The sequence below is a fragment of the Phascolarctos cinereus genome, unplaced genomic scaffold (genome assembly GCF_003287225.1).
Source record: "Phascolarctos cinereus isolate Bilbo 61053 unplaced genomic scaffold, phaCin_HiC Scaffold_5;HRSCAF=322, whole genome shotgun sequence".
NCBI lineage: Eukaryota > Metazoa > Chordata > Mammalia > Diprotodontia > Phascolarctidae > Phascolarctos > Phascolarctos cinereus.
In genome coordinates, this window is record NW_027555958.1 from 73,065,766 (window position 1) to 73,091,551 (window position 25,786).

A 25,786-nucleotide genomic window follows, 5' to 3' on the forward strand; every position below is an offset into this window, starting at 1 on the left:
TGTTCTTGTTGCTGGGTTTTAATCCACTCACCTTTGGCTCAGTCCATGTCTACCATTTTACATTATTGTTCTTATTGGTGGAGACTGATTTCAGTGTTCCATACCTGGGAGAATGGTGGATTTAGGAAGAGCTTGAGAGAGGTGAGATACTTGTCTTCCACCTTTAAAAGAGAAGATTCTGAGAATCTTCTTTCTCAAGTGTCTCCAACCCCACCCCTCATGCAGGTATGGATCACTGAGTAATTGATACCAGCAAATGTCTCTTTTCTCTTTTTTGTGTGTTTCTTTGTTACTTGTTCTTAGATCTTACTCCCTTATGGCACTTAGCACATGTTTTCTCATATTATTGTTGTTACTATTGTTGTCATTTTATTTTGTATCATAGAGTCATAAAATTTCAGAGTTAGTGAAGACCTCACTCACCATCTAGTCTTAACTCATATCTGGAAAAGTTACTACAATATTCCTAACAAGTCATCATTCAGCTTCTGCTTAAGTCTCCACTGAGATAGCAACCTTGTACGTCCTGAGGTAGCCCAGGATGCTTCTGGAAAACTCTAGTTCTTAGGAAGTTTTTTTGTTTTGTTTTGTGAAGCATGATGTCTTGCATGTTGTGGGTGCTTAAGAGATATTTGTTAAGGGTTAATTTGACTCTTTGCATCTTCCATCCATTATCCCCAGTTTTGTCCTCTGGGGCCAAGTAGAATGCATCTAATTCCACTTCCACATGACAGTATTTCAAATATTTAAATACAGCTATCACGTTCTCCCTAAGTCTTTTCTTCCTCAGGCTATTCCTTCTTCTAATCCTCATGTGAAATTGGACTCAAGGACCTTCACCATCTTAATTGTCCTCTTTTGTATGTTATATCCATATGTTTGGTAAGCTGAAGTCTGGGACTTTTGTTTTTCAGGTCTGTATCCCCAGCATGTGACATGAAGCTGTATCCATTGTAGATGGTTTATTGATTTGGTAGGACCTAGCAGAGCTTGCATTCTCCTAGCACAGCCTTTGAGAACTCAGGATCACCTTCACCTCTATATTCACTGTAGTATAAGGCATAAATGTAGGACTTTTGTAAAAGATTACCATTTTCTTTTAAATTTCAGAATAGATTTTAAGCACATTTTATGGGAAAAGTATTTGTTGTTATATGTCTATGAGACATGGAACACAAATTTCCAAAGAGTTGGAAATAAATGAATATCACACAGAAGGCAAATGGAAAGGCCCATGATAGGTGAGATAAGTCTGCAACATATAACAAATAGGGGTCTCAAGAGAAAACAGGAGTAAAGCATGTCAGCAAGGAAGTGTTTGATCAAAAAAGGATGAGCTGGGCACGTGTCAAGGGCAGGCATTAACAGGGAGATAGCTCAAGTGTTCCACTCTCAGTCTTTCAATGTAAGAAGAAAAGGAATAAGGCCTTGGGATATTTGGTGGACTTTGGTGATAGTTGGCACCATTGGAGAAAATACTCACATTGATAAAAGAGTAAAGCCATTTGAGCATCTGAGTGTCAATAGAGATTTTGAAGCAGCCTGGTATAAAGGATGGAGGAAATGCCTCACAGTTAGGAAGAACTCAGTTCAAATTCTGCTGCTGGTACCATGTGTTGATTACTGGTAAATCATTTAATCTCTCAGTATCCCAGTTCACTTCCCAAGACTATTCCAGATGAGTTGCAGACCTGAATGGATAAAGGAAGTTTCCTTCACCAATGAAATAGCAAGTCTAGATAGAAATACATTTTAGCAATTACCTCCCAGCAGTATAAATGTACACTGAGTTTCTAAGGAATGTATATGTTGCCATTTTAGTGAGATTTAGAGATTTAATTTGCAACTTCTTACTTAAAGCCGTGGTCAGGTTGGCTGTTTTAAAAAACATTGTCAGTCCTAAGAATTCTCAAGATACATCACCCTAAGGGCACATTTGTAACCAAGCACTCAAGAGGAAGATAGTGCAGTTCTGTCAGAAGTGAATAGAAGGTGAACAGTTTAAATGCGCCTTCATATCATACACACAAACATACATACACACAAAGTGCTTTGTTCAGATTCACACATACACACATATATACATACATGAAGTATACTTTGTTCAGATTCACAAAAAAATGACAACTTCTTTTTTTAAACTGGTGACAAAGCATGATTAATAGCCTCTGTTTACTCATTGACTCAATCTTGCGGCATCCTGTCTGTCTATTGTTATCCTTTTTAAAAAATAGGTAGTGTAATTAGAACCAGGAAGACCTGGATTCAAATCCCATTTACCTTGGGCAAATGATTTCAATTTCTCTGGGCCTAAGAGTTGTCAATTGTAAAATAGTAGGTTGGGCTGAATGATTGCTAATATACTAGCACCATTGCCTAAAAACAATATAGTTATTATTGTGGAACCTAGAAGTTCAGACTGGCTGAAACAACATGGACAGAAAATACCCAAGCTGACTTTAATTAATGTATTTTGTTTTTTATGTAAACATAGTTTCCTCCAGTACCTCCACTCCTCCCTTCCCTGAGAGGGAAGATATAAAAGAAAGAGTATTTCTTATATAAGAAAGAGTATTTTATATAAGAATATAAAAAAGAGTATTTTTAAAGACAAAAAAAAAAGAAAAAGAAGAAAAAAATCAGTTTAACTGATTAATCCATTGAAAAAGTCTGAAAATTCATGCAATGTGCAACACTTGAGCAATGAGATGGATTAGTCATGTCTTTTCATGTTTCTCCTTTAGAGCTATGGTTTTCTATAATTTTTCAACATTTATTTTTGGTATTTTGTGCATATAGTTGTTCTAAATTGTTATAATCATTGTGCATAGTATTTTCTTGGCTCTACTTCGCTGTGCATCAGTTTATATAGCTTTTCCCATGATTCTTTCTGTTTGTCAAATTCATCATTTCTTACAGCAAAATAATATTTCATTTCATGTATTTACCGTGATTTGTTGTGCCATTTCCTAAATCATAGTCATCTACTTTCTTTCTATTTCTTTGCTATCACAAAAAAAAAGTTGCTATAAATATTTTTATCTGTATAGAGATGTTCTTATTGATAGCCTCCTTGGGATATTAACCCAGTTATGGAATCTCTGGGTCAATTTTAGCCACTGTATTTGAATACTTCCAAACAGCTTTTCAGAATTATTGTACGGATTCACAGCTCCACACACATCAGTGTGTCTATCTTCTCACAACCTCTCCAACTTAATTATTGTCATTTTTGTCATCTTTGTCAATTTGCAGGCTATGAGTTTTAAACCTCAGGATTGTTTTGATTTGCATTTGTCTTATTGTTAGAGTTTTGGAGTAATTTTTCTTGAGGTTGTTAATATTTTGCAGTTATTTTGAGAATTATTTATTTATATCCTTTGGCAACTTATCTATTGGGGAATGACTACTAGATATGTGTAGATAGATACATAGACATAGATACAGATAGAAAATTTCTATACTGCTTTCTTAACTCCACATCTTATTATTCTTGTCCTCCTTCAATATTTAAATCTTCCATGAGGCCTTGCTGGATTACCAAGTTAGTGTTTTCTCTCTTCTCAAAATTCACTATATTACACTGATTTCTTTGCTTTGTATATCCTTTCAGTAGAATGGAAGCTTTTGAGGTTAGAAACTATTTTGTTTTTAATCTTTGAATCCCTGGTGCCTAAAACAGTGCCTTGTACTAGCAACTGCTTAATAAATGCTCATTGCATTTAATTACATTAGTAATTATTGTTCAATAGTAGGAAGAATTAACAATCAAAAGTGTCCAAATATGCAATATGTTCTTTGTTGTCCCTGGAAATATTCAAATATAGACTTTAACTTCTATTTCTGATATTCTAGGTAGAATCCCTGCATATCTGGAGGTGAGATTAGACTAAATGGCCTCTAACATTCTTACAGATGCTAAGATTCTCTTATTCTAATAAAATAATGTAGCTGGAGGGTAGCAGAGAGAGACAGACGGAGAAGAGAGGAGAGCAGAGGAGAGAAGGAAAGAGATGAAAGAAGAGAAATATATCTTAGGAAGAAAAGATTGAATGGTTAGCATGAATTATTTTGTTCATTATTCTTCTTTTTAAACTCGAGACATTAATAAGTATTGGATCATCATTTAGTGTGTTTGAAATAATATAGAACACAAATTGGTATGCATATGGAAATTATATGAAAATGTACAAATGGACCCTGCCAAAATTTAGAGGACATTTTTTCCCAGTAATTATGGCTGTTACTTCTGACTTGTACAAATGAAAAAAATGCATTTATACCCTTACATTTCAATGTCATTCTTACATAGTACTAAAAGCCTACATAATCCATAATTGATTTTAAAATTACTATGCATTTATTTTGTATTTATATATCTCACCTAAGTGATAGGTCACTTGACATTTGTGCTATTAATAGTCCACTTGAAAAGCATACTGTTGATACCATTTGCTTTTGAATGACCTTAAATTCCTATCTGTAAGTGATCAGATTTCTCCTTACAGATCATAACACATCTATAACATAAGTGATGTGTATACACATATATGTGAGTGTATATATAAGTAACATATACATACACACATATATGTATGTGTGGGGGTAGATATATATGTATGTATGTGTATACACACATGTATGTGTGTGCATATACATGTATGTATGCACATGTATGTATGTGTATGTATATACATGTGTGTGTGTATGTATGTATGTATAGGGGCAAACTCTTACAAAACCTAGGAAAATGCCTCGAATTTAAGTGCTTAATACTTATTGATCACTTTATCATAAATTATAACCTACAGAAGACCACATTCTTTGTTGACTAATAAAGATAATTTCATAGATAATAAAAGGCTATTTTAAAGATTTTCCTCCACCAAGGAATTCCCCTGCATATGTTGAAATCATATGAGTCCTATAAAGATGCAACAACAGAGACCTTTATTCAAAACCCAGTGATTATAAATATAGGGAGGTGTAAAGCAAAAAGTTATATAGTGTATTGTCAAAGATATTTGCCACTGCCATGAAGGATGCCCAGTTCAGATTCCAAATACTGGAGGGATTATTTTTAGATATGAAAATGTTTAAATTCTCCTTACAGATAATAATAATCATATGGAACTTTAAATTTTACATAGCATTTTACAAATATTATTTCATTTGATCCTCCTAACAACCTTGGGAGTTGTTTTTACGGATAGGGAAGCTGAATCAGACAGAGGTTAATGGATGGCCCAGGGTCACATAACAAGTAAGTGTCTGAGACCATATATGAACTCAAGTCTTCCGTCAGTGACTCTAGGTCCAGTTCACTATCCATTGTGTTATCTAGCTACATCTAAAAATCATGTGGGGATCCCATCAAACCTTAAAATATCATAAACACTCCCAAATAAGATCTATAATCACTACAAGAGCTCAGTTTAACAAAATGTTGTGGTGTAGGGGAGGGATAAAAAATGCTTGTTGTTTAGTGACTGTCTTTTGTATCCCCAGTGCTTAGCATAGTGCCTGGAATACAATAAGCCTTTAATAAATGTTCACTGACTAACTACACTCTGAGTCCAGCCATCCAATCAGATTTCAGTCCATCTGATTGCAATATTCCATACTTCTCCATATTCTCATAGAGAAGGGCATAAAATATTTACCAAAATCTTTATTAAAATTTAGGAAAATGATCCACAGTGTTTCCTTCATCTACTGTTAGTTACCTGTCAAGGAAGGAAATGAGATTAGTCTGGCATGGCCTGTTCTTCATGAAATCATGCTAACTCTTTGTCTTTACCACTTACCTTTCCAGATGTTCACAATCATCTCATTAAAGATCCCTTCCAGAATTTTCCTAGAAACTGAAGTACAATAAATAAATTGATAACCAAGGAAGAAAATGTGCCACTCGTGTAAGGAGACCAGTGAATATCCACATACCCCTTGGGTGACCATGCTATGTCAATATATGAAAAGTTCTATTATATTAGGCATATCCCCTGTAGAGAATTTATGGGATAAAATGGACAAGAAGTTACCCACAAAGGAAAGGATTCTTGATTATGCAATATATTTTCTTAAATCCTCATAGCTATTTTGTAGCTAGAATAAATAGATTTTATTGATTAGATAACTCCAAAATGATTCTGGCTGTTATTTATTTATTTCTCCTGAACAAGAACAGGGTCCCAACTCATATTTTCTGATTTAAACTTTTGTCTGTTTTAATCATTAAACCCTGTTATTTGCTGTGTTGTACTAATACAGGAAATCTTGACAGACTGGAAATATTTATATGTAACTAAGACAATATGTACTACTTATATAGGTTTATCATTTATAATCCTTGATTAGGTAATTCCCATATGACATTCCCTTGATACAGGTTTGCATTTATATACATTTTACAGGTGAAAATTTGAAAACTGAAGTTAAATGATTTGCCCAAAGCCACAATGAAATTTAGCAAGGTAAATACAGGATTAGAATTCAAAGCTATTGACTCTTAGTCATGTGGTAGGCCCCAAGCCCTGGTATTTCTGTGGTCTCAGGCATACCTGTAAAAATATACATTATAATAATTTGCATTAAAATAAAATATTTTAAGATTTAATTCTGAAAACAGAAATAATGAAAGGATGCTAGGAAACAGTCTAAATGTTCAAATCAGCTTGTCTGATGTGGAAAAAGAAAATTCAGTCATAAATGAAAATAGGCAAAAAATTATCAATTAGTTAAAAATAAGGGAAGTATTTAACTTTTAAATTTATTGAAATCCATTATTAAGTAAGAAAAGTGAAGGCCAAGGAATTGGCCAGCTAGATGGGAAGGGAACCCTTGCAAAGGCAATTACTGACCAATAACAAATGATGAACTACTTCCATAGTACTGAGTATTTATGAGACCTTGAAGTATGACAGTGAAATTATTGTGTTAAAGAAACTGACCAAAGGACTAAGCTGGCCTCAGACAGAAATCACAGATGAAAGAAATTCCAGCAAAATTTCTGAGTTCTTGCCTAAGATTCATAGGTCAGTGAGAAAAAAGGGAGTTCTAATACATTTCCTGCCAGATGAAATATAAATTGTTCAGTGTCCTTATCTTGAGATCTGATGAATAGCAAAAATTGCATTATATAACAATTTTATATTTATAACAGAAAATTGTAACTCTGAGGAAACTTGTTTGGCTTTCAAAGCCCTTTATAATCTGCCCCTCCTTCTCCTATCTCTTATCTTCTTACATCTTATGCTTAGAGACATGATGGTAAATGTTTAACAACAAACTCTCTGAAAAGCACTGCACGTTTTAAAATTAATCTGAATAAACCAGGTATATACTAACACCTCACAACAAATATGAAACTCAAAATGGAAACATGATTTAGACATAAAGGATAATATCATAAGTAAATTAGTGGATCAGGGAAGAAATTACTTGTCAAATCTATGGATAGAGGAAGAGTTCATGACCAAATATGATAGAGATTCATAAAAAGTTACATGGATACTTTTCATTTTGTAAAATTAAAGATTTTATTCTTAAACTGTTAAACAAAACTAATGCAACCAAAATTAGAAGAAAAGCAGGAAACTCGGAAAAAGTCTTTGCAGCAAGTTTCTCTGATAAATATATAGGGAACCAAATCAAATTTACAAGAATAAGAGCCATTCCCCAATTGACATATGGTCAAAGGATGTGAGTAGGCAGTTTTCAGAGGAAGAAATTCAACTTATCAAAAGCCAAAAAGAAATGCTATTTATCACTAATAATTGAAGAAGCAAATTTAAAAAAAACTCTAAAGTGCCACTTACACATCCATCAGATTGACTAAGATGGCCAAAACAAAAAGGAAAATGACAAGTGCTGGACAGAATGTGGAAAAATTGCTATGAACGAGTCCACCCATTCTGGAAAGCAGTTTGAAATCATACCCCAAAAGCTGTGCATACCCTTTGATCCAGCCATACTATTACTACAGCTATGCCCCAAAGAGATCAAAGAAAGAGGAAAGGAACCCATATGCACAAAAATATTGATATCAACTCTTTTTGTGCTGGCAAAGAATTTAAAACTGAGAGGATACCAATCAATTGGGGAATGGCTGGCCAAGTTGTGGTATAAGATTGTGATGAAATACTATTGTGCTATAAAAATGATGAAGGAAGAGGTTTCAGAAAAACATGTGAAGACTTGTATGAACTAAGTGAAGAGAGCAGAACTAGGAGAACATTTCATATAATTACAATATTGTAAAGGTAATCAACTTTGAATGACTTAATAACTTGAATCAATAACATGCCAACCATAATTCCAAAGGACTCATGATGAAGTATGGTATCAACCTCCAGAAAGAGCTAATGGAGAGTGCAATTTAAGCATATTTTGTTTTTTCATTTTTTTTGGGGGGGGATGGGGAAATGGGGCTTTTTTCTTTCAACCAGCCTAGTGAGGATATGTCTTTTGCATAACTATATATATTTGTAACTGGTTTTGTTTCTCTTGTCTTCTTAGTTGGTGGGGCAGGAGGAGGAGGGACAGATAATTTGGAATTGAGAAATGAAATAAAATTGAATTAAAAATAATCTTTATTATTACCCTTGTTCTCTATCAATTTCTTAAGTCTAGAAATCAACACAAATCAATAAACCAAGCTCTGGTTATAATGTTTTTGATTTCCAAGGTATAAAATCCTTACACTGAAAATTTAACAGTTGGCTCTCAAGATCTATTCAAGCTGTTTTCAGGACACCCCAGACCTTACTCATTTCCCCAACCTTTGCAATCCAGGCTTCTCCTAGATATTCCTCACAGAAGATAACTCCATCTCCCAAGGCTAGTAAATTTCACAGATTATCTCCCAAGCCTAAAATTCTCTTCCTCCTCATCTCTGCCTCCTGGCTTTTCCTGGCTTCTTTTAAGTCTAATAGATAAAATTCCAACATCTACAAAAAGCCTTTTTCCATGATTTCTTAATGTTAGTACCTTCCCTATGTTGATTATCTCTAGTTGATCCTATGTATCTTGCTTACACACAGTTGTTTGCATGTTGTAGCTTCCATTAGACTGTGAGCTTTGGGAGCACAGTCTTTTGCCTTTCTTTGTATTCTCAAAACTTTGCACAATAGCTAGCACGCCGTGCCTAAGATTAGGATCCAAATTCCTGACTCTTCATCATATGGTAGGCAGTAGGCCATGGTATTTTTGTGCTCTTATACTGTGACTGACTGTATGTGTGTAAAACTCAGTCTACTGAAATTAAGTCACACTTTTATCTCTTATTAAAACTCTGAAAAGTTTTATTTATGAAATGTTAATAAAAAGATTGAAGATAATAGTAAAAATATTTAAAGCACAATATAGAAAATCTGTTAGAATTAAGAGATTGTGTTAGAAATAATGTTGCATTGTTCCTCATTTTCAGTGACATTCTTCCATTAAAACTAATCTAGTGAGATGTTTTTACTGTTCTTAGTAATGTAAAATGGCTGATTAGGGGAAAAAAATTCCCCAATTCACCTTTTTCATTTTTATAGTGGTAATTTGTTTTTTCTTTCATTATTTTAATCAAATTAAACAATAGTTTATCTATTATATTGATTTTATCACAAATCCAGTTGCCTAATTTTATTTATTAGTTCAGTGGGGTTTTTTTTTTTACTTTCAATTTTATCAATCTCTCCTTTAATTTTCGGGATTTCCAATTTGGCGTTAATTGAGGATTATTAATTTGTCCTTTTTCTACTTTTTTATTTTAGTTGTGTGCCTAAGTTGTTCATCTGCTCTTTCTCTTTTTTATTGCATAAGCATTTGAAGATATCAGTTTTCACTGAAGTACTACTTTGGCAGCATCTCATAAATTTTTCTATGTTGTCTCATTGTTGCAGTTCTCTTTAGTGAAATTGTTGATTGTTTCTAGAATATATTCTTTGACCCAATGATTCTTTAGGATTAGAATATTTAGTTTCCAGTTAAATCTGAATCTGTGCTTTCATTGCCTTTCATTGCATGTAATTTTTATTACATTACAATCTGAAAAAGATGAATTTAATATTTCAAGGGTTTTTTGCATTTGGTTTTGAGGTTTTTATACCCTGCTGCATTATCAATTTTTGTGTAGGTGCCATGTACCACTGATAAAAAGATATATTCTTTTTATTCCTATTCAGTTTTCTCCAGATGCCTTTTATTTCTAATCTCTCTAAAATTTTATTCATCTCCTTAGCTACTCATTTATTTTTGGTTAGATTTATCTAATTCTGAGAGGGGAAAATTGAAGTCCCCCCAGTAGAGTTTTACTCTCTATTTCCTCCTTAACTCATTTAACTTTTTTTTAAAGAATTTGAATGTGTACTATTTGGTGCATATATGTTTAGTATTGTTATTGCTTCATCGTCTGTTATCTTTTAGCAAGATTTGGTTTCTGCGCTTATCTCTTTTACTTAGATCTATCTTTTGCTTTTTCTTTGGCTGAGATCATGATTTCTGTGTGCCTTCTTCACTTCAACTGAGATGTAATAGATTCTGCTCCAGCCCCTTACTTTTATTCTTTTTGTGTTTCTCTCCTTCAATTGTGTTTTTTGTAAACAGCACATTGTAGGGTACTGGTTTTTAATCCACTCTGTTATCTGCTTCAGTTTTATGGGGGAGTACATCCCATTCACATTCACAGTTAAGATTATTAACTGTGTATTTCCCTCAATCCCATTTCCCCTCTGTTTACCCTCCTCTCTCTTTCTCCTTTTCACCCTGTCCTCTTCAAAAGTGTTTTGCTTCTGACCACCAACTCCCCAATCCAACTTGTCTTCTATCACTCACTCTGTTCTCTTATTCCCCTCCCCTCCTTCTTCCCTGTAGGGTAAGGTAGATTTCTACACTCAGGTAAGTATGTGTGTTTTTTCCCTCTTTTAGCCAATTCTGATAAGAGTAAGGTTTAGGCATTGCCTATCACAGACCCCTCCATCTCCCCTCTACTATAAAAGCTTGTTCTGCATCTCTTTTGTGTGAGATAATTTACCCCATTCTCTCCATGCCCCCTTCTTCCAGTACATCCCTCTTTCTCATCCCTTCATTTTGTTTTCTGGATATCATGCCATCATAATCACTCATACCCATGCCCTGTATGTATATTCCTTCTAACTGCCCTAATATTAAAAATTATAAGCGTCATCTTCCCATGTAGAAATGTAAACAGTTTGGCCTAATGGAATCCCTTATGTTTTCTCTTTCCTTTTTATGTTTCTTTTGAGTGTTATATTTGAAAATCAAATTTTCTGTTTAGCTCTTCTCTTTTCATTAGGAATACTTGAAAGTCCTCAATTTCATTAAATATCCATTTTTCCCCTGGAGGATGATATTCAGTTTCAATGAGTAGGTGATTCTTGATTGTAATCCTATCTCCTTTGCCGTCTGGGATATCATATTGCAAGCCCTCTGAACCCTTAATGTAGAAGCTGCTAAATCCTGTGTTATCCTGGCTGTGACTTCACAATAACTTGAATTGTTTCTTTACGGCTGCTTGCAGTATTTTCTCCTTGACCTAGGAGCTCTTGTATTTGGCTATAATATTCCTAGGACTTTTCATTTTGGTATCTTTTTTGGGAAGTGATCAGTGAATTCTTTCCATTTCTATTTTACTTTCTGGTCACTGGATATCAGGGCAGTTTTCTTGATGATTCCTTGAAAGATTTTGTCTAGGTTATTTTTTTTATCAGTAGTTCTTAAATACTCTCCTGGATCTCTTTTCTAGGTCACTTGTTTTTCCAATAAGATTTTTCACATTTTCTTCTATTTTTTCATTCTTTTGCTTTTGTTTGGTTGTTTCTTCATGTCTCTTGGAGTCATTAGCTTCCACTTACCTAATTCTAATTTTTAAGGAATTATTTTCTTCAATTAGCTTTTGTACCTCATTTGGCCATTTTTTTTAAAGAGTTTTTTTCTTCAGTCAGTTTTTGTAGACATTTTCCCATTTTTTGTGCTTCCTTTATTAAGCTGTTGACACTTTTTCATGATTCTCTTTTGTCATTCTCATTTCCCATTTTCTCTTCCACCTCTCTTATTTGATTTTTAAAATTCTTTTTGAGTTATTCCAATAATTCTTTTTGGGTTGTATACCAATTTACCTTTGTCTTTGAGGCTTTGCATGTAGCCATTTTTGACTTTGATGTCCTTCTCTGAGTTTGTGTTTTGATCTCCCCTGTCATCATAATAACTCTCATTTTCCACACACATATGCATACACACATACTTTCATCTATTTTCCAACCAATTAAGTACCAGGTACTTTGGTCACTGTTCTAATCATTAGGAATGTGAATAAAAAGCAAAAAATACACTCTGCTCTCAAGGAGCTTCATACTAACTGGAAAACATGTATAAAAATATGTATACACTAGAGATTAGGTGGAAGATAACCATAGAAAGGAAAGCACTAGCAACTGAGAGAAATAGGGAGACTTTGACCTGAATCTTGAAAGAAGCCAGGGATTCAAAGAGCCAGAGATGAGTTTATAGATTCCCAAATGCAATGCAGCCTAACTTTTTACTTCTGTTCTCTTCTGAGCTCAGTTCGTCATTCACTTTCACTATTTCAAATATATGTACTGTAACATTAATTTGATTCACTGGTCATCCAATGGAATAATATAGTTTAGACACTAAGCATTTTTTATTCTATTTAGTTTTTCCTCATATTGTTTGCCAGACTGTTGTCTTGAGTTATCATGGATCTGATCATAAGTACTATGAAATATAATGGGACCTCAATACAATCAGTGAGAAAATAGGAGCATCCTGAGGACCTTATCATCTTGGAAGATTCTCCCTCCCACTGGAACCTGAAAGCACCTAAGGAATGGGTTACTCTATTTAAACATAATAAAACTGAATTCATTAAATAAAGCTTTCTCCAAAAAATATCAACCCAGCCACCAATTTAACTGGCTTTTTACCTAAATTACAAATCAAATAATGTCCTCATACAAACTTTAGTTTCAGAGTATATGAATGTACTTGTGTATGTAAAGTAGTCTGGAAAGTTACTACCAGTGGGTTAAAGTTGGACAAGAGTGACCTTTGCCAAGCTGTCAATTATAAAGGGTCTCACTCCATGAATAGTTTTGTTTCTCCTTTCCTAATTTTTTTTTCTTTTTTGTATATTTTAAGGCTGCTGGAGCAGATGCCCTGGAGTTAAATTTATCATGTTCACATGGCATGGGAGAAAGAGGAATGGGCTTGGCCTGTGGGCAGGTAAGGACCTCAACCTCTTCCTTTTCCATGTCTGAGCAGCAATGTAGGCCAATGTATTGATGGTTATTGCACCTCATGCTCCTAGGCCTATGAAACAGATTGCTGGCTGGAGAGTTTCAGGTCTGCATTGTTTAAATATTTAGTACTTAAAAAGTGGAAAATGAGAGAAGCTGAAATTACACAAAGTGTTTAGCTTTATTGAGGAAAAAATTACATTATGTGCTTGACAGGAAGTAATATCATAACAAATAGTTTTTAAAAGCGCTGAGGCAGAATTAGCTGCTTTCAAATGCAATGTTCTTTATTCATTCTTAATGCTGATCCAGTTTCCCTGGAGCAATATCCTGGCCAAAGTGCATTGCTCATAGTGATTTTGTAGTAAATGGGGCACAACACAAATTGCATTTTACATTTTTTAGCATCTGATCATTATTCCCTAACTGTATTTGAAGAGTCACAGAAAGAATTTGTTACTATTTTTATATTTGTATACAATGCATAGAAACTTCCACATTGCAGTACTATTGATGGACTAGCATGACTGTAAAGCAAAAGAATTCTGAAGGCATAACCTAGACACAGAATTATAGGATAAGATCTTGAAAGATTTCATTGCTAAAAATGAAACATTTTGGTTTTCACTTAGCTTTTAATCTTGTAGAAAAAAATCCATGATGACATCAATGCCATAATGAGAACCATTTTTGAGTAATGGTAGACTGGTGATGTCTGCTGAATATATTCTTATTCCAGATTTTTTTCTTTTGAAGGAGAAGCAAACTGGACTCATACTTTCACTGATATAAAGAGCTCCCAATGTGGAAACTCCCTCCAGTGATGTAGAATAGAATTTTGTCCATTGTTTAAAATCTTAGAGAGTTGCCCAGAGCACTGAGAAATTTAGTGACTTGCCTATATATGGTCATGCAATTAGTATTTTTTTGAGGCTAGCAGAAATCCAGGTTTTCAATACTAAAAACACACATGGTGCTTAATTTGGTGGACTGTTATTTTAACCTATTCAAATGAATATAGCCTGTATAGAAATATGAAGATTCATAAGTATCTGACAAACACCATGTTAACCTTCAGAAAAGCCTTGAGTTAAGCAGAATATATTCTTATGAGTAGTGTTTTGCCTAAAGTTTCTGGTTCAAGCTGTCAAGTTTATAGGGAAACAGTAAGGAGTTTTAGAATGAAATACAAGATTCAGAACTTCCAATCAAAAGACATTATTAGATAAAAAGCATTCCATGAGTGAGTTAAATGACCTGAAAGTGGTTTTCTTAACTAGCACAGAATCTGATTTCAGCAGGTGGAGAGAAAGGTGGCGGGAAAAGTAAGAAAGTGTTTGAAGCAACCATATTTTCCCAACTTGAGCCAAAATTATTTCTTCATCCCTTTTACTACTTAGGGAAGTTATATCTCAGCCTTCTGTGACAAAAGCACATCTGTAGAAAGAAAAAAATAGCATCTAACACAAAAAGCACACAACTTTGTATGAAGTGATATCTTAGAATCATGTTTTTTTTTCCTTCAAAGTCACTTAAAAGCCATCAAATTCAATCTTTTCATTTTACAAATGAAGAAACTGAAACCAAAGGTTAAGTGACTTTCCCAAAGTCACACAGATAGAAATTGCCTGAGGCAAGATTTTCTCTGGCTCAAAGCACAAAGTTCTGTACTCTAGACCACTAAGCCTAAATATGGTAGTCTTGAAAATGATGCTGGAGAGAATCTTTTAAAGAAGACCCATCTCAAATTCATTTTTGAGCATAAAATAATTCTAACTTTAGCTCTCTTAAAATATGTGACATTACTTAGATATTAAGTTATCTAAGTGACAGATAGTAGTTAGCAAGGAGCTCTCTGACAACATGGATTCTTGCACAATCTTTAGCTAAATCAGGAATCCAGCCATCACCAATCAGTGTTATCATTTTCATTTTTAGAAAGCTTGGAGAGCATCCAAGAATAGAAGGAAAGTGGGAAACTAGGAACAAATGGAGAACAGAACTAAATAGAAAATTTTACTTTGAAAAATAAGACTCAAGAGAAGCATAAAAAAGGTAAAGATGAAAGAGAAATCATAAGGGACTCAGTAACATTAAATTGTTTACCTTTCTATATGGGAACATGATACATGTAATTTCTAAGAATTTTATCATTATTTGGCAGCTAGAGGACTGCACTTTCACAAAAAATTGACCATATATTAGGGCATAAAAATCTTACAACCAAATGCAGAAAAGCAGAAATATTAAATGCAATGTTTTCAGACCATAATGAATTAAAAATTGTATTCTAGGGGGCAGCTAGGTGGCGCAGTGGATAGAGCACTGGCCCTGGAGTCAGGAGGACCTGAGCTCAAATCCAGCCTCAGACATGTACACTTACTAGCTGTGTGACTCTGGGCAAGTCACTTAACCCCAACTGTCTCACAAAAAAAAAAAAAAATATATATATATATATATATATATATATATATATATATATATTCTATAGAGGGCTGTGGAAGTATAGATTAAAAATTAATTGGAAACTAGATAACTTAATCCTAAAGAATAAGGCAGCTAGGTGGTGCAATGGATAAAACACCAAACCTGGAGTCAGGAAAACTCATCTTTGTGAGTTCAAATCTGGCCTCAGACGCTTACTAGCTGTGTAACCCTGGGCAAGTCACTTAACCCCGTTTGCCTCAGTTCCTCATTTCTAAATTGTGTTGAAGAAGGAAATGGCAAACCACTCCATTATCTTTGCCAAGAAAACCCCAAATGCCATTGTGAAGAGTTTAACATGACTGAAATTACTAACCAACAAGAAAAAAAAAAGAATGAGTGGGTCAAAGAATAAATCATAGAAGCAATTATTTCATTACAGAATAACAATGAGACAGTGTTCCAGAATTTGTGGATGCAGCCAAAGTGGTACTACCAGAAAATTTATATTTCTTACATCAATAAATAAAGTTCAGATCAATAAATTGGACATACAACTAAAAACACTAGAAAAAGAAGAAATGAAAAATCTTCAATTAAAGCCCAAAATGGAAATCCTGAAAAATCAGAGGAGAGATTAATAAAATGACAGAAAAAAGAAATTGAACTAATAAATGAAACTAGGAGCTAGCTTTATGAAAAATAATAATAAAATAGGCAAACTATTGGTTAACTTGATAAAAAAAAAGAAAGAATAAAACCAAATTAACAATATCAAAAATGAGAAGGTAAATACATCACTAATGAGGATAAAATTAAAAAAATTATTAAGAGTTTAATTTTGCCCAATTACATGCCAGTAAAACTGACAATCTAAATGAAATGGGGGAATATTTACAAATACACACACACACACACACATATGTGTGTCTGTGTGTATGTATATATATCATATATATATTATATAGATATATACACACTTCCCAGATTACCAGAAAAGGAAACAGAATACTAAAATAACCCCATCTTAGGAAAAAAATGAACAAGCCATCAGTGAGCTCCCTAAGAAAAAATGCCCAGGACCAGATTGATTCACATGTGAATTCTACTAAACATTTAAGGAACAATTAATCTCAATACTACATAAAATATTTGAAAAACTAGGTAAATAAGGAGTCTTACCAAATTCCTTTTATGACATAAATATAGTTTTGATACCTAAGCCAAGGAGATCAAAAACAGAAAAAGAAAACTGTAGTCCAGTTTCCTTAATGGTACCAATGGAAAAATTTTAAATAGACTACTACCTAGGAGCTTACAGGAATATATCACAAAGATCATATATGATGACCAAATGAGACTTAAACCAGGAATTCAGGGTTGGTTTAATATTAAAAAACAATCAGAATAATTGATCAATCAGTAACAAAACCACCAGAAATCATATGATCATATCAGTATGCAGAAAAAGCCTTTGAGAAAATATAACCCTCATTCTTATTAAAAACACTGGAAAGCATAGGAATAAATGGAGCCTTTCTTTAAAATGATAAATAGCATCATCTTAAACCAAAAGCAAGCATTCTTGGTTAAGGGTATATAAGCTATAGATATAAACCTTCCCAGTAAGATCAGGATGAAGCAAGAGTGTCCATTATCACCACATTGTTCTAGAAATTCTAGCTGTAGCAATAAGACAAGAAAAAGAAATCAAAGGAAAAAATAGGTAACAAGGAAATGAAATTATCACTCTTGCAGATAATATGATACTATACTTAGAGAACCTTAGAGGATCAGCTAAAAAAACTAGTTGAAACAACTAGTTTCAGGATATAAAATAAACCCATATAAATCATCAGCATTTCTGTATGTTAACAACAAAGTTAACATATTTTCTAGCAAGAGCTAGAAAGAGAAATTCTATTTAAAATAACTTCAGACAATATGAAATACTTAGAAGTCTACCTGCCAAGACAAACCCAGGGATTATATGAACACAATTACAAAACACTTTTCACAAAATAAAGACAGATATAAACAACTGGAGAAATATTAATTGCTCATGCGTAGGCTGAGTCAATATAATAAAAATGTCAATTCTACCTAAGTTAAGTTACTTATTTAGTACCACACCAATCAAACTACCAAAGAATTATTTTATATAACTAGAAAAAAATAAAAAATATAAATTATAAAAATAATAATTTTAAAATAAAAAAATTCATCTGGAAGAACAAAATGTCAAGAATATCAAGGGAATCAATAAAAAGCAGATGGTACGAGTGATCCAAAATTAAGGATGAATATCAGAAAAAATATTAATAACTAATATTGTACTCTGCATTTAGATATGTCTACCTGAAAGTTTTAATGTAATATTAATCTATAAATTATTCCTAACTTAGAGAGATGTACAAATTGTCATGGTCTCCCATGTTCTCTGACATGACTACCTCAAGAAGATATCAGGTTAATATTTATAAGATTCTGATTAAAAAAAGATACAATCTGAGTTAACATTCTAGAATTGTTGAGGAACCAAATCATCATCCCATTTCTTCCTGGACCACTCCCCTCACTCTGAAATGAAAAATAACCTTTTCTCATTGGAGAAATGTGGGCCTAGTTCTAATTACTTCTGGTAGGTAGAGAGTCAGTGAACAAGATAAAAAAAATATTTTTATTAAATTTCTGGTTACTACCCTTAATCTATTCACCTAATGAAATGTCATTTTTGGCTGTTTTTTCCCCTTTTTGCCCTATTGCTTGCCTTTCCAAAGTCCTTTTCCCAGGAGCATGTAAGGGGCTTTAAAGGAAAATTATTTAAAAAATATTTTTAGATTCTCAAAAAATGTGTTAATATAATTCCACAGAAACAAAGAATTCAAAAGTGGGGAACAATTTCACATTGAATAGGTTTACTATTGGGGCAAGATTAAGTAGGGAGAAAAAATGAAATCAGAGCAGGGGTAATGGCTTGAGAAAGTATCGAGGGCTAGAGAGTTTGGAGGTCATGGTCAAAATAAATAGTGTTAAGATGAATGAAGCATAGGAAGACATGGAATGATAGAAGATTATTATTGAATAAAAGGATTTCAGAACTGAAGTGTATCCAGAATAGGGTGATAAGGCTAGTGAAAGGGCTCAAAACCCTGTCAATATTAATCTGTTGAAGGATCTGGGATATCCAGCTTTAAGAAGAGGAGTTTAAAGTGTACAGGAGGGCTATGATTACTGTTTTCAAGTATTAGAAGGGCTATAATGGGGAAGAGGAATTAAGCTTTTTCAGTCTGATCTTAGAGGGCTAGGGGAGGACCAGATTCACCTCAATGTAAGGGAAAACTTCCTCACAACTTAGGCTACTCAAAAGTGGAATGGACAGCTTTGAGAAGTAGGTAGTTCCCTTTCACTTGTCTTTTTCAAATAGAGACTGCCTTTAAACACTTGTCAGTAATGTTGTAATATTCCTTCTCTGGTAGCCATTAATATAGATGCTGTCATTCAGTCAACTGGCATTTATTAAGCACCTACTGTATGCCAATTGTGAAAGTAACTTCTAACTATGAGTTTCAATGATCCTTTTATGTCTATGATTCTTTTGAAGGAGGGCCTCTCTTTACTAAACCACGTATAATTCTGTAGCAACCTGTTATCGATTGTTGGGTTCCTTATCCCATGACTGTGAGTTGGTTCAAATTATCTAGGAGGAAGTTTGCCAAGGCTTGACTCCCATTGGAAGTCCCTGGATACTGACCACTGAAAAGGAATGTGCATGATCACGCTGACATCTGGTGGTCTTTGTTGTTTGGAAGAAAGATATAGGTCTAGGGCACAGGTATTACAATGGTGAATTAGTATGTAATCTAGTCATGCCACTGATCCGAGGATTTGTAAATTGATGCTAGAGGATTTGAGTAGAGGGGAGAGCAAGAGCAAGGATAGGGAAAGGCATGATAAATTTCTAACCAAGGTAAGCAAGCTGAGCAGGTATTATGGGGAACATGCATGATTGTGGTCAGCAGTCATAGAGATCAAAGAGAACTCACAAAAAGTGGTCTTTAATCTTTTTTTTTTTAATATGAGAGCCCTTTTTAATGCTTGAAGAGTTTATAGACCTTTGCATGGTAGTTATAAGATCCATATTAGTTGATTAAAATGGTAAGGACAAAGTACTATAAATTTGATAATACCTTAAAAATATTTTATTAATCACAATAACATCTTTATTTATTTGAAAAATAGTAATACATACATGTTAAGACATATAATTTATCTAACCCCTACAGAAGGTATGTTTAATTATTTATTATCCTAAATCATTTAATGAGATTGATCCCTTGAAATAAGTCTAGGAACCCCCTGGGAATCCAAGGCCCACAAGTTGGGGATCACTGTTTTGCCTCAGCAAAGATAATTATACCAATGGAGTTGCCATGTGAAGTGACACCATTCATAGTTGGCTAGACATTCCCCCAGTGGCCCCAGCATTTGAAAGGAGAGAGCAGAGGTGATCTGTTCCATCTTTAAATGCTCCTACCTGGCTCCCCTCAAGGGTTTATCCTTATAAATACAATGCCTTATTTACTTCAAGGGTCTTCTGAGATAGGCTAAGAAAACAGTATTCCAACAAAGAGAGATAGAGCTCTCTTTGTAACCTGAATATAGGATAGTGCCAAAGACAGGGAGACCCTCACTGTCTGGTCTGTTTTTTTAGGAACACAGATGGACAGCCATTAACAGAGTGTTTAGAACAAGGTCCTGACAGTTACAAGGGAATAGTGTCCGACTTCAAACCAAGAGAAATACAAAAAAGTTTTTTGTTTGTTATTTCTGTATTTGTTTATTTTTGGTGGTAGAGAATGGAAAGTACATTAATGACTGGGGAGATCAGGAAAGTATTTTTATAGGCAGCATCACTCGCACTGACCCTTGAAGAGTGTTACAAGAGATGTGGAGGGATGGGTTCAAGGATACATCAAATGAATTCCATTTTACTCCTGTTGTGTTTGAGAACTCTCTGGTACATCAAGCTAGAGATACCCAGCTGGTACTTGCCAATGTTGTATTGGAGGACCCAGAGGGCTAGATATGTAGTTTGGAAGCAATCTGGATAGAGCTTCCTGTGACTATTCAAGCAGAGTCTGGTTGACCATTTGTCAGGGGTTTTGTAGAGAGACATCCTATCTCACATTTGTTTTGATGAGAGTGCTTTGTAAACCTTAAAGTCCTGTGAAAATGGGAGGGTTTTTTTTCTCTTATTCTTATCACAGTATGTGGGAAATTGGATTAAGCAATCTTTATAATCTGATTCCAATTCTATGATTTCATTATGAATCGTCATATCCTAACACAATTTTAACAAAGTTTTGGTCAATATGATCCTTTCTGATTCACTCTTTTAAGACATGGAATATAAACTCTTCCAGGGCTTCTGGTTTCATAAGCCATGTCATTTCTTTCTCCCAATTCCTAATTCTCTTCCAAATCTTTTGGCTCATTTGTAAGAGGAAAAACACCTGATTGGGAGTTTCAGGAAAAGAAACAGTAAAAAGCATTACCCCTCTTCCAATCTGTCTCCTTTAGTCAAAAAGATGGAAGAAAAGGGTACAGCTGGGTTTCTTCATACTACATATATAAACCCTTGCTTGACTTTTTTTTTCCCACCAGAGAAGATAACTTTCTTATTTCACTCTTTACATTTCTTCTCTCATCGCTATTTATATCACAGAATAAAACCTTTAGCAGATATTAGAGTTAATCTAGCCCAGCCCCTCTCTTTTGACAGATGCAAAAAAAAAAAAAAACAGAAGGCCCAGAGAGGTTAAGAAAAATGCTCAGGATTACATAGCTAGTCAGAGATCTCTGATACTGGATGACCTCTTCTCCCAGTTCTCCTAGTGTCCTTTCTGTCATTCCAATCTGTAATTTTTTTTTTCTATGGAGCTAAGTAAGTGTTTTCTACTATATGGAATGTGCTCCCTGGGGGAAGGGAAAACTATGGAGTTATTGTAATGAATCTGTATGCTTATCTAGCCTTGTCATTTTGATCTTTATTAGATCCAACAAAATATGCAGTGTGACTCAGTATAGTAAACAAGCAAACATTTGTTCTGTAGGCTGAATCAATAATGTACACATATATGTAGCACTATGATTCAAATGTAGATAGATGGTGGTATGATTAGTAAAATATAAACCCATTTAAATACCTTCTTGAAATTACAGGATTTTTTTTATCATTGAGTATTTTCTCAGTCAATTTTTGGGGCCTGCGAAACTTTCCTATGTTAAAAAGGATTCCCTATACTCACTAAGGTTGGAAACAATTGAGCTGGCTATAGTCCTATCATGCCTGTTAACTTCACTACCAAGCTCTCAGCTAAATTTCCCTAGCAACCCATAGCAACTTGCAACTTTTATACAATGCCTGGGTAGAAGAATTCTTTAGAAACTGTTTCCTAAAAGAGCATATATCCCCTACACAGGGAAGAACATTTTTAACAAAAATAGGAACAAAGATTTGAACAGAGATTTAAACTGGTTTCCTGACGCAGCCATATTTCATATTGTCCCACCCACTGTCATGCTGTAGTAACAGCACTATTAAGGTGCTACTGAGCAATTGCCTTTATTATTCATGAAATGATTATAACATAAGAAATCAGTGTTATGAGATATTCACATATACATAAATGGCTCTAATTCACTAAGATCCCTGGATCCGTTTTTTTTTCTTGGCATGTATGTACATAGTTGAGTATCTTATATTGTTGAAATGTATTTTTCTTCCTTGAGTGAAAGTATATGTTTGATTTAAGCAACAAATTCAGCCCCCACTGAGTGCTCCTTCTCCAATACCTCATTGTGGCGTGGGGATGACCCTGCATTCTTGAAGGCTGTGATTGCAGATTGCAAGTTCTAGCAGAACTGTCCATGCTGGAAAGCCTTTGAATTTGAACCAGTCAGTGGAATCTGTTTCCTTCTCGGGACAAGCCCAATTACATTTGGTGGTGCTCATTGTCAGCAGGTTGGTCACCAGATGATTTTTTAAAATTATGCTATGATGAATATAGAGGAGTTACAAGCTATTTTGATGGTTAGAGTAATCACACTGATGAAATCTTTGAAATTGTAAAATATGAGAGCAAGTAAACTGACCTGTTACAAAGGTATTAGCACTTATTAGAAATTTCATAAGTTAAGCTGGAGTCCTATTAAATTTTTTATGAAAGGGAAGAACTAGATAAACACTGATGAGCTAGATTATATAACAGAGGGAATTCACTTTCACTTCTGCCTATTGTTCAAAAGAGGTAAGACAAGACATACCTTTCTACTAGGCAACTGGTCAACAAGTATTTCTTAAGCTCTTACTATCTTGTAAGTGCTGAGAACTATGTTATAAGTGCTGAGCACACAAGTGAAAGCAAAAACAAAAAAAAAAGTAGCCTATGCGCTCAGACAACACATAAAAGGGAAGTGAAAGGGGCCCAGGGAGAAAAAGGAAAGGAGGTATGGGGCTCAGTGAAGTAGTCTGGATTGGAGCCTGGTGGGGAATTAAGACATAGAAGGCTCAGACAGCCTCCTTAAATGAAAGTCCTAGGAGAAGCCATCCAATCAGAAGAGGAGGCCACAGGGGCAGAGGGTACTTCTCAGGTATGAACTCCAGGGCTGAAATGATGTTGCATCATGTTGAAGAGTTTTCAGGTGCATGGATGAAGGAATCTGGATTACAGCCCTCCGTGATTGCTCTAGGAATATTCCCATTGTGCAAAATGTACAGTCATTTATTTTGCCCCATTGTTTTCAAACATAGAACCTGCCAAGAATTTGGAAATATTGAAACAAATATTCAACTAACATAGAGCCTTGAAAGTATATGCAGTGTGCTGTTTTCATGATGCTATGGCTGAGTAGGAGGAGCAGGGTGAGTTTAGAAGCATGAGGTCTTAAAATGTCCTATAATATAAAATATGATTGACCCTGATAACATATGACAATCCACAGAAATCGGTTCTTTCATATTGCTGTCATAGTATTTTCACATCTCAGATTTAATTTAAATAAACATTGTGTGTATGTTTTTAAAGGGCAAGCCTCTTTTTGTGTGTTGAAGCATGCCAATATTATTCATGAAACATTAACCAACAATTATTACCCTTACCCTTGCCAAAAAACAGGCATTTCTAAACAGGAACTGCATCCAGATTTAAGTGTAAGGACCACATATCACCAGATGTGCTGTTGACTTTCTTGGGAAATAAAATCTTATTCCAACAGCTGGGTTAACAGAGATACTCTATCTCTGATACAGCATGTGGGTCCATGGAGAGATTAAAACAGCTACATACTGGACCAAGTCCCTTTTTTATTGTCATTCTGTACATAGGAGTAATTTGAAGTATAACACCCAAAGGGCTATGGTACCTGGTAGTCACAATAGTTCTTGTATACCTATAGCCATGTTAGCCATCACTGTGAGAGCAACAGCAAAGAAAAAGAACCTGTAAGTGATAGAAATAAATAGCCCCTCTTCCTTCCCCACTCCCATCATCTGGTAAATTGTGGCGTAACATAATTCTCATTAGGATTTGAGAACATACCAGACACTGACTAGCTGGGCAAATCATTTAGCCTCACCAAGCTTCAGTTTCCTCATTTGTAAAATGGGGATAATAATAGTAACTGCTTCTCAGCATTGTGAGGATCAAATGAAATAACAAGCAAAATCATTTTCATAACTTTAAGTAGTATGTAAATTCTGGCATACAAAACGACTCAAGACAAATGAGCGCTAAGGCAAGGAAAGCTCCTGTTGTGTGGTCATGTTGCTTGTCCTGTTTCAGGTTCCTGACTTATTGTAGGACTTGCAACTCCAGCACCAGTCTTAATACCCTGTTCGTTGAAGAATGCCATAGCTATGAATTAGAAAGGACAGCCTTCTACCTCTATCCTTTGTAAGTTGATATCAGAATAGAATGTTTCCATTCATATAATCATAGAATGTAAGTGTTTGAAAGGAACCATAGATGTTCTCTAGCTCAACCACTACTTGGCCCATGAATCTCCTCTATACCATTCCTGATGAGTGATCATAGATTTCATTTGGAGACCACTGGTAACAGGTAAGTCATTAACTCCTCCAATATTAGATAGCCTTAATTGTCAGGAGGTAATTCTATGTATTAAGCAAAAACTTGCCACCTTGCAACTCTTTTTTCCTTGTAGCTTTGGTCTTAGCACTGCCCCCTGGGGACAAGAAAACAATTTACCTTTCAAAAGTGTATGGCGGGCATTTCTTGATGTGATCAAAGTGAAAGAAAGAATAGAATGAGTGGATATGGTATGCAATTCCAGATATAACAATCTGACCTTGTTAAATAAGTTATTGATGCAAAAAAATGGCAAATATTAAAGAGAAGACATGAGAGCATACCCATTTCCTAAGGAGATTTAACCTTTGTAAATAATTCCCACCACAAGGAGACAAAAAGATCTTAGAAACTGCCTCATCCAGAAAACACTTCCTCTCCTTGCCAAATAACAAGCCAAGGGCCACAGTGGCTCAGAGTATAAAGTCATTCTAAGATATTAGAGGGGGGAATGTTGAAAGATCACGCGCAAGATCACCTGAAAACAGAGAGAAGCAATGGTGGGGGGTAACAGGTGTAAAGAAAACTTGGCAGCAGAACCAAGTGAGCAAAGATATCTTTGGATATTTAGGAATAAAACAGGAAGGAAGACAGCAAGTGGTGAAAAGGATGGAAAAAAACCATAAATATTTTTATAACAAACTCTTTTCACCATCAATGACAGCATAGTCACCATGTTTGAACCCTGGCTTTGCAGACGCTGAGGTAGTGCATAAGTAGGGGGAGAAACATGAAAGAAAACAAAAATAGAAAGGACGTGTGAAGTAGACAAAGCATTGGAAGTCGTGCTGGAGGCAACGAAATGTTGAAGGTATTTTGAGATGGATTCTGAAAGAATAGAGGATAATAGACCTGGGGGAAAACACCATGGACCTTTTTGTTACCCAAAAAAAAGAAAAAAGAGAAAAAAAAGGAAAAGAGTAAGAGGGTATAAATAACTACCTA

The 25,786-nt window shown here is 34.6% G+C and overlaps 1 protein-coding gene across 2 annotated transcripts in view; it reads left to right on the top strand.

Moving 5' to 3' along the window:
* The window catches only part of DPYD (dihydropyrimidine dehydrogenase), a 1,011,926-nt gene that overhangs the window by 656,651 nt on the left and 329,489 nt on the right, over positions 1 to 25,786 (top strand). For both annotated transcript variants that reach the window (XM_020999593.2, XM_078155001.1), the window contains exon 16: positions 13,168 to 13,251. In XM_020999593.2, the coding sequence (XP_020855252.1) occupies positions 13,168 to 13,251 (84 nt within the window). The remainder of the gene's footprint in view (positions 1 to 13,167; positions 13,252 to 25,786) is intronic.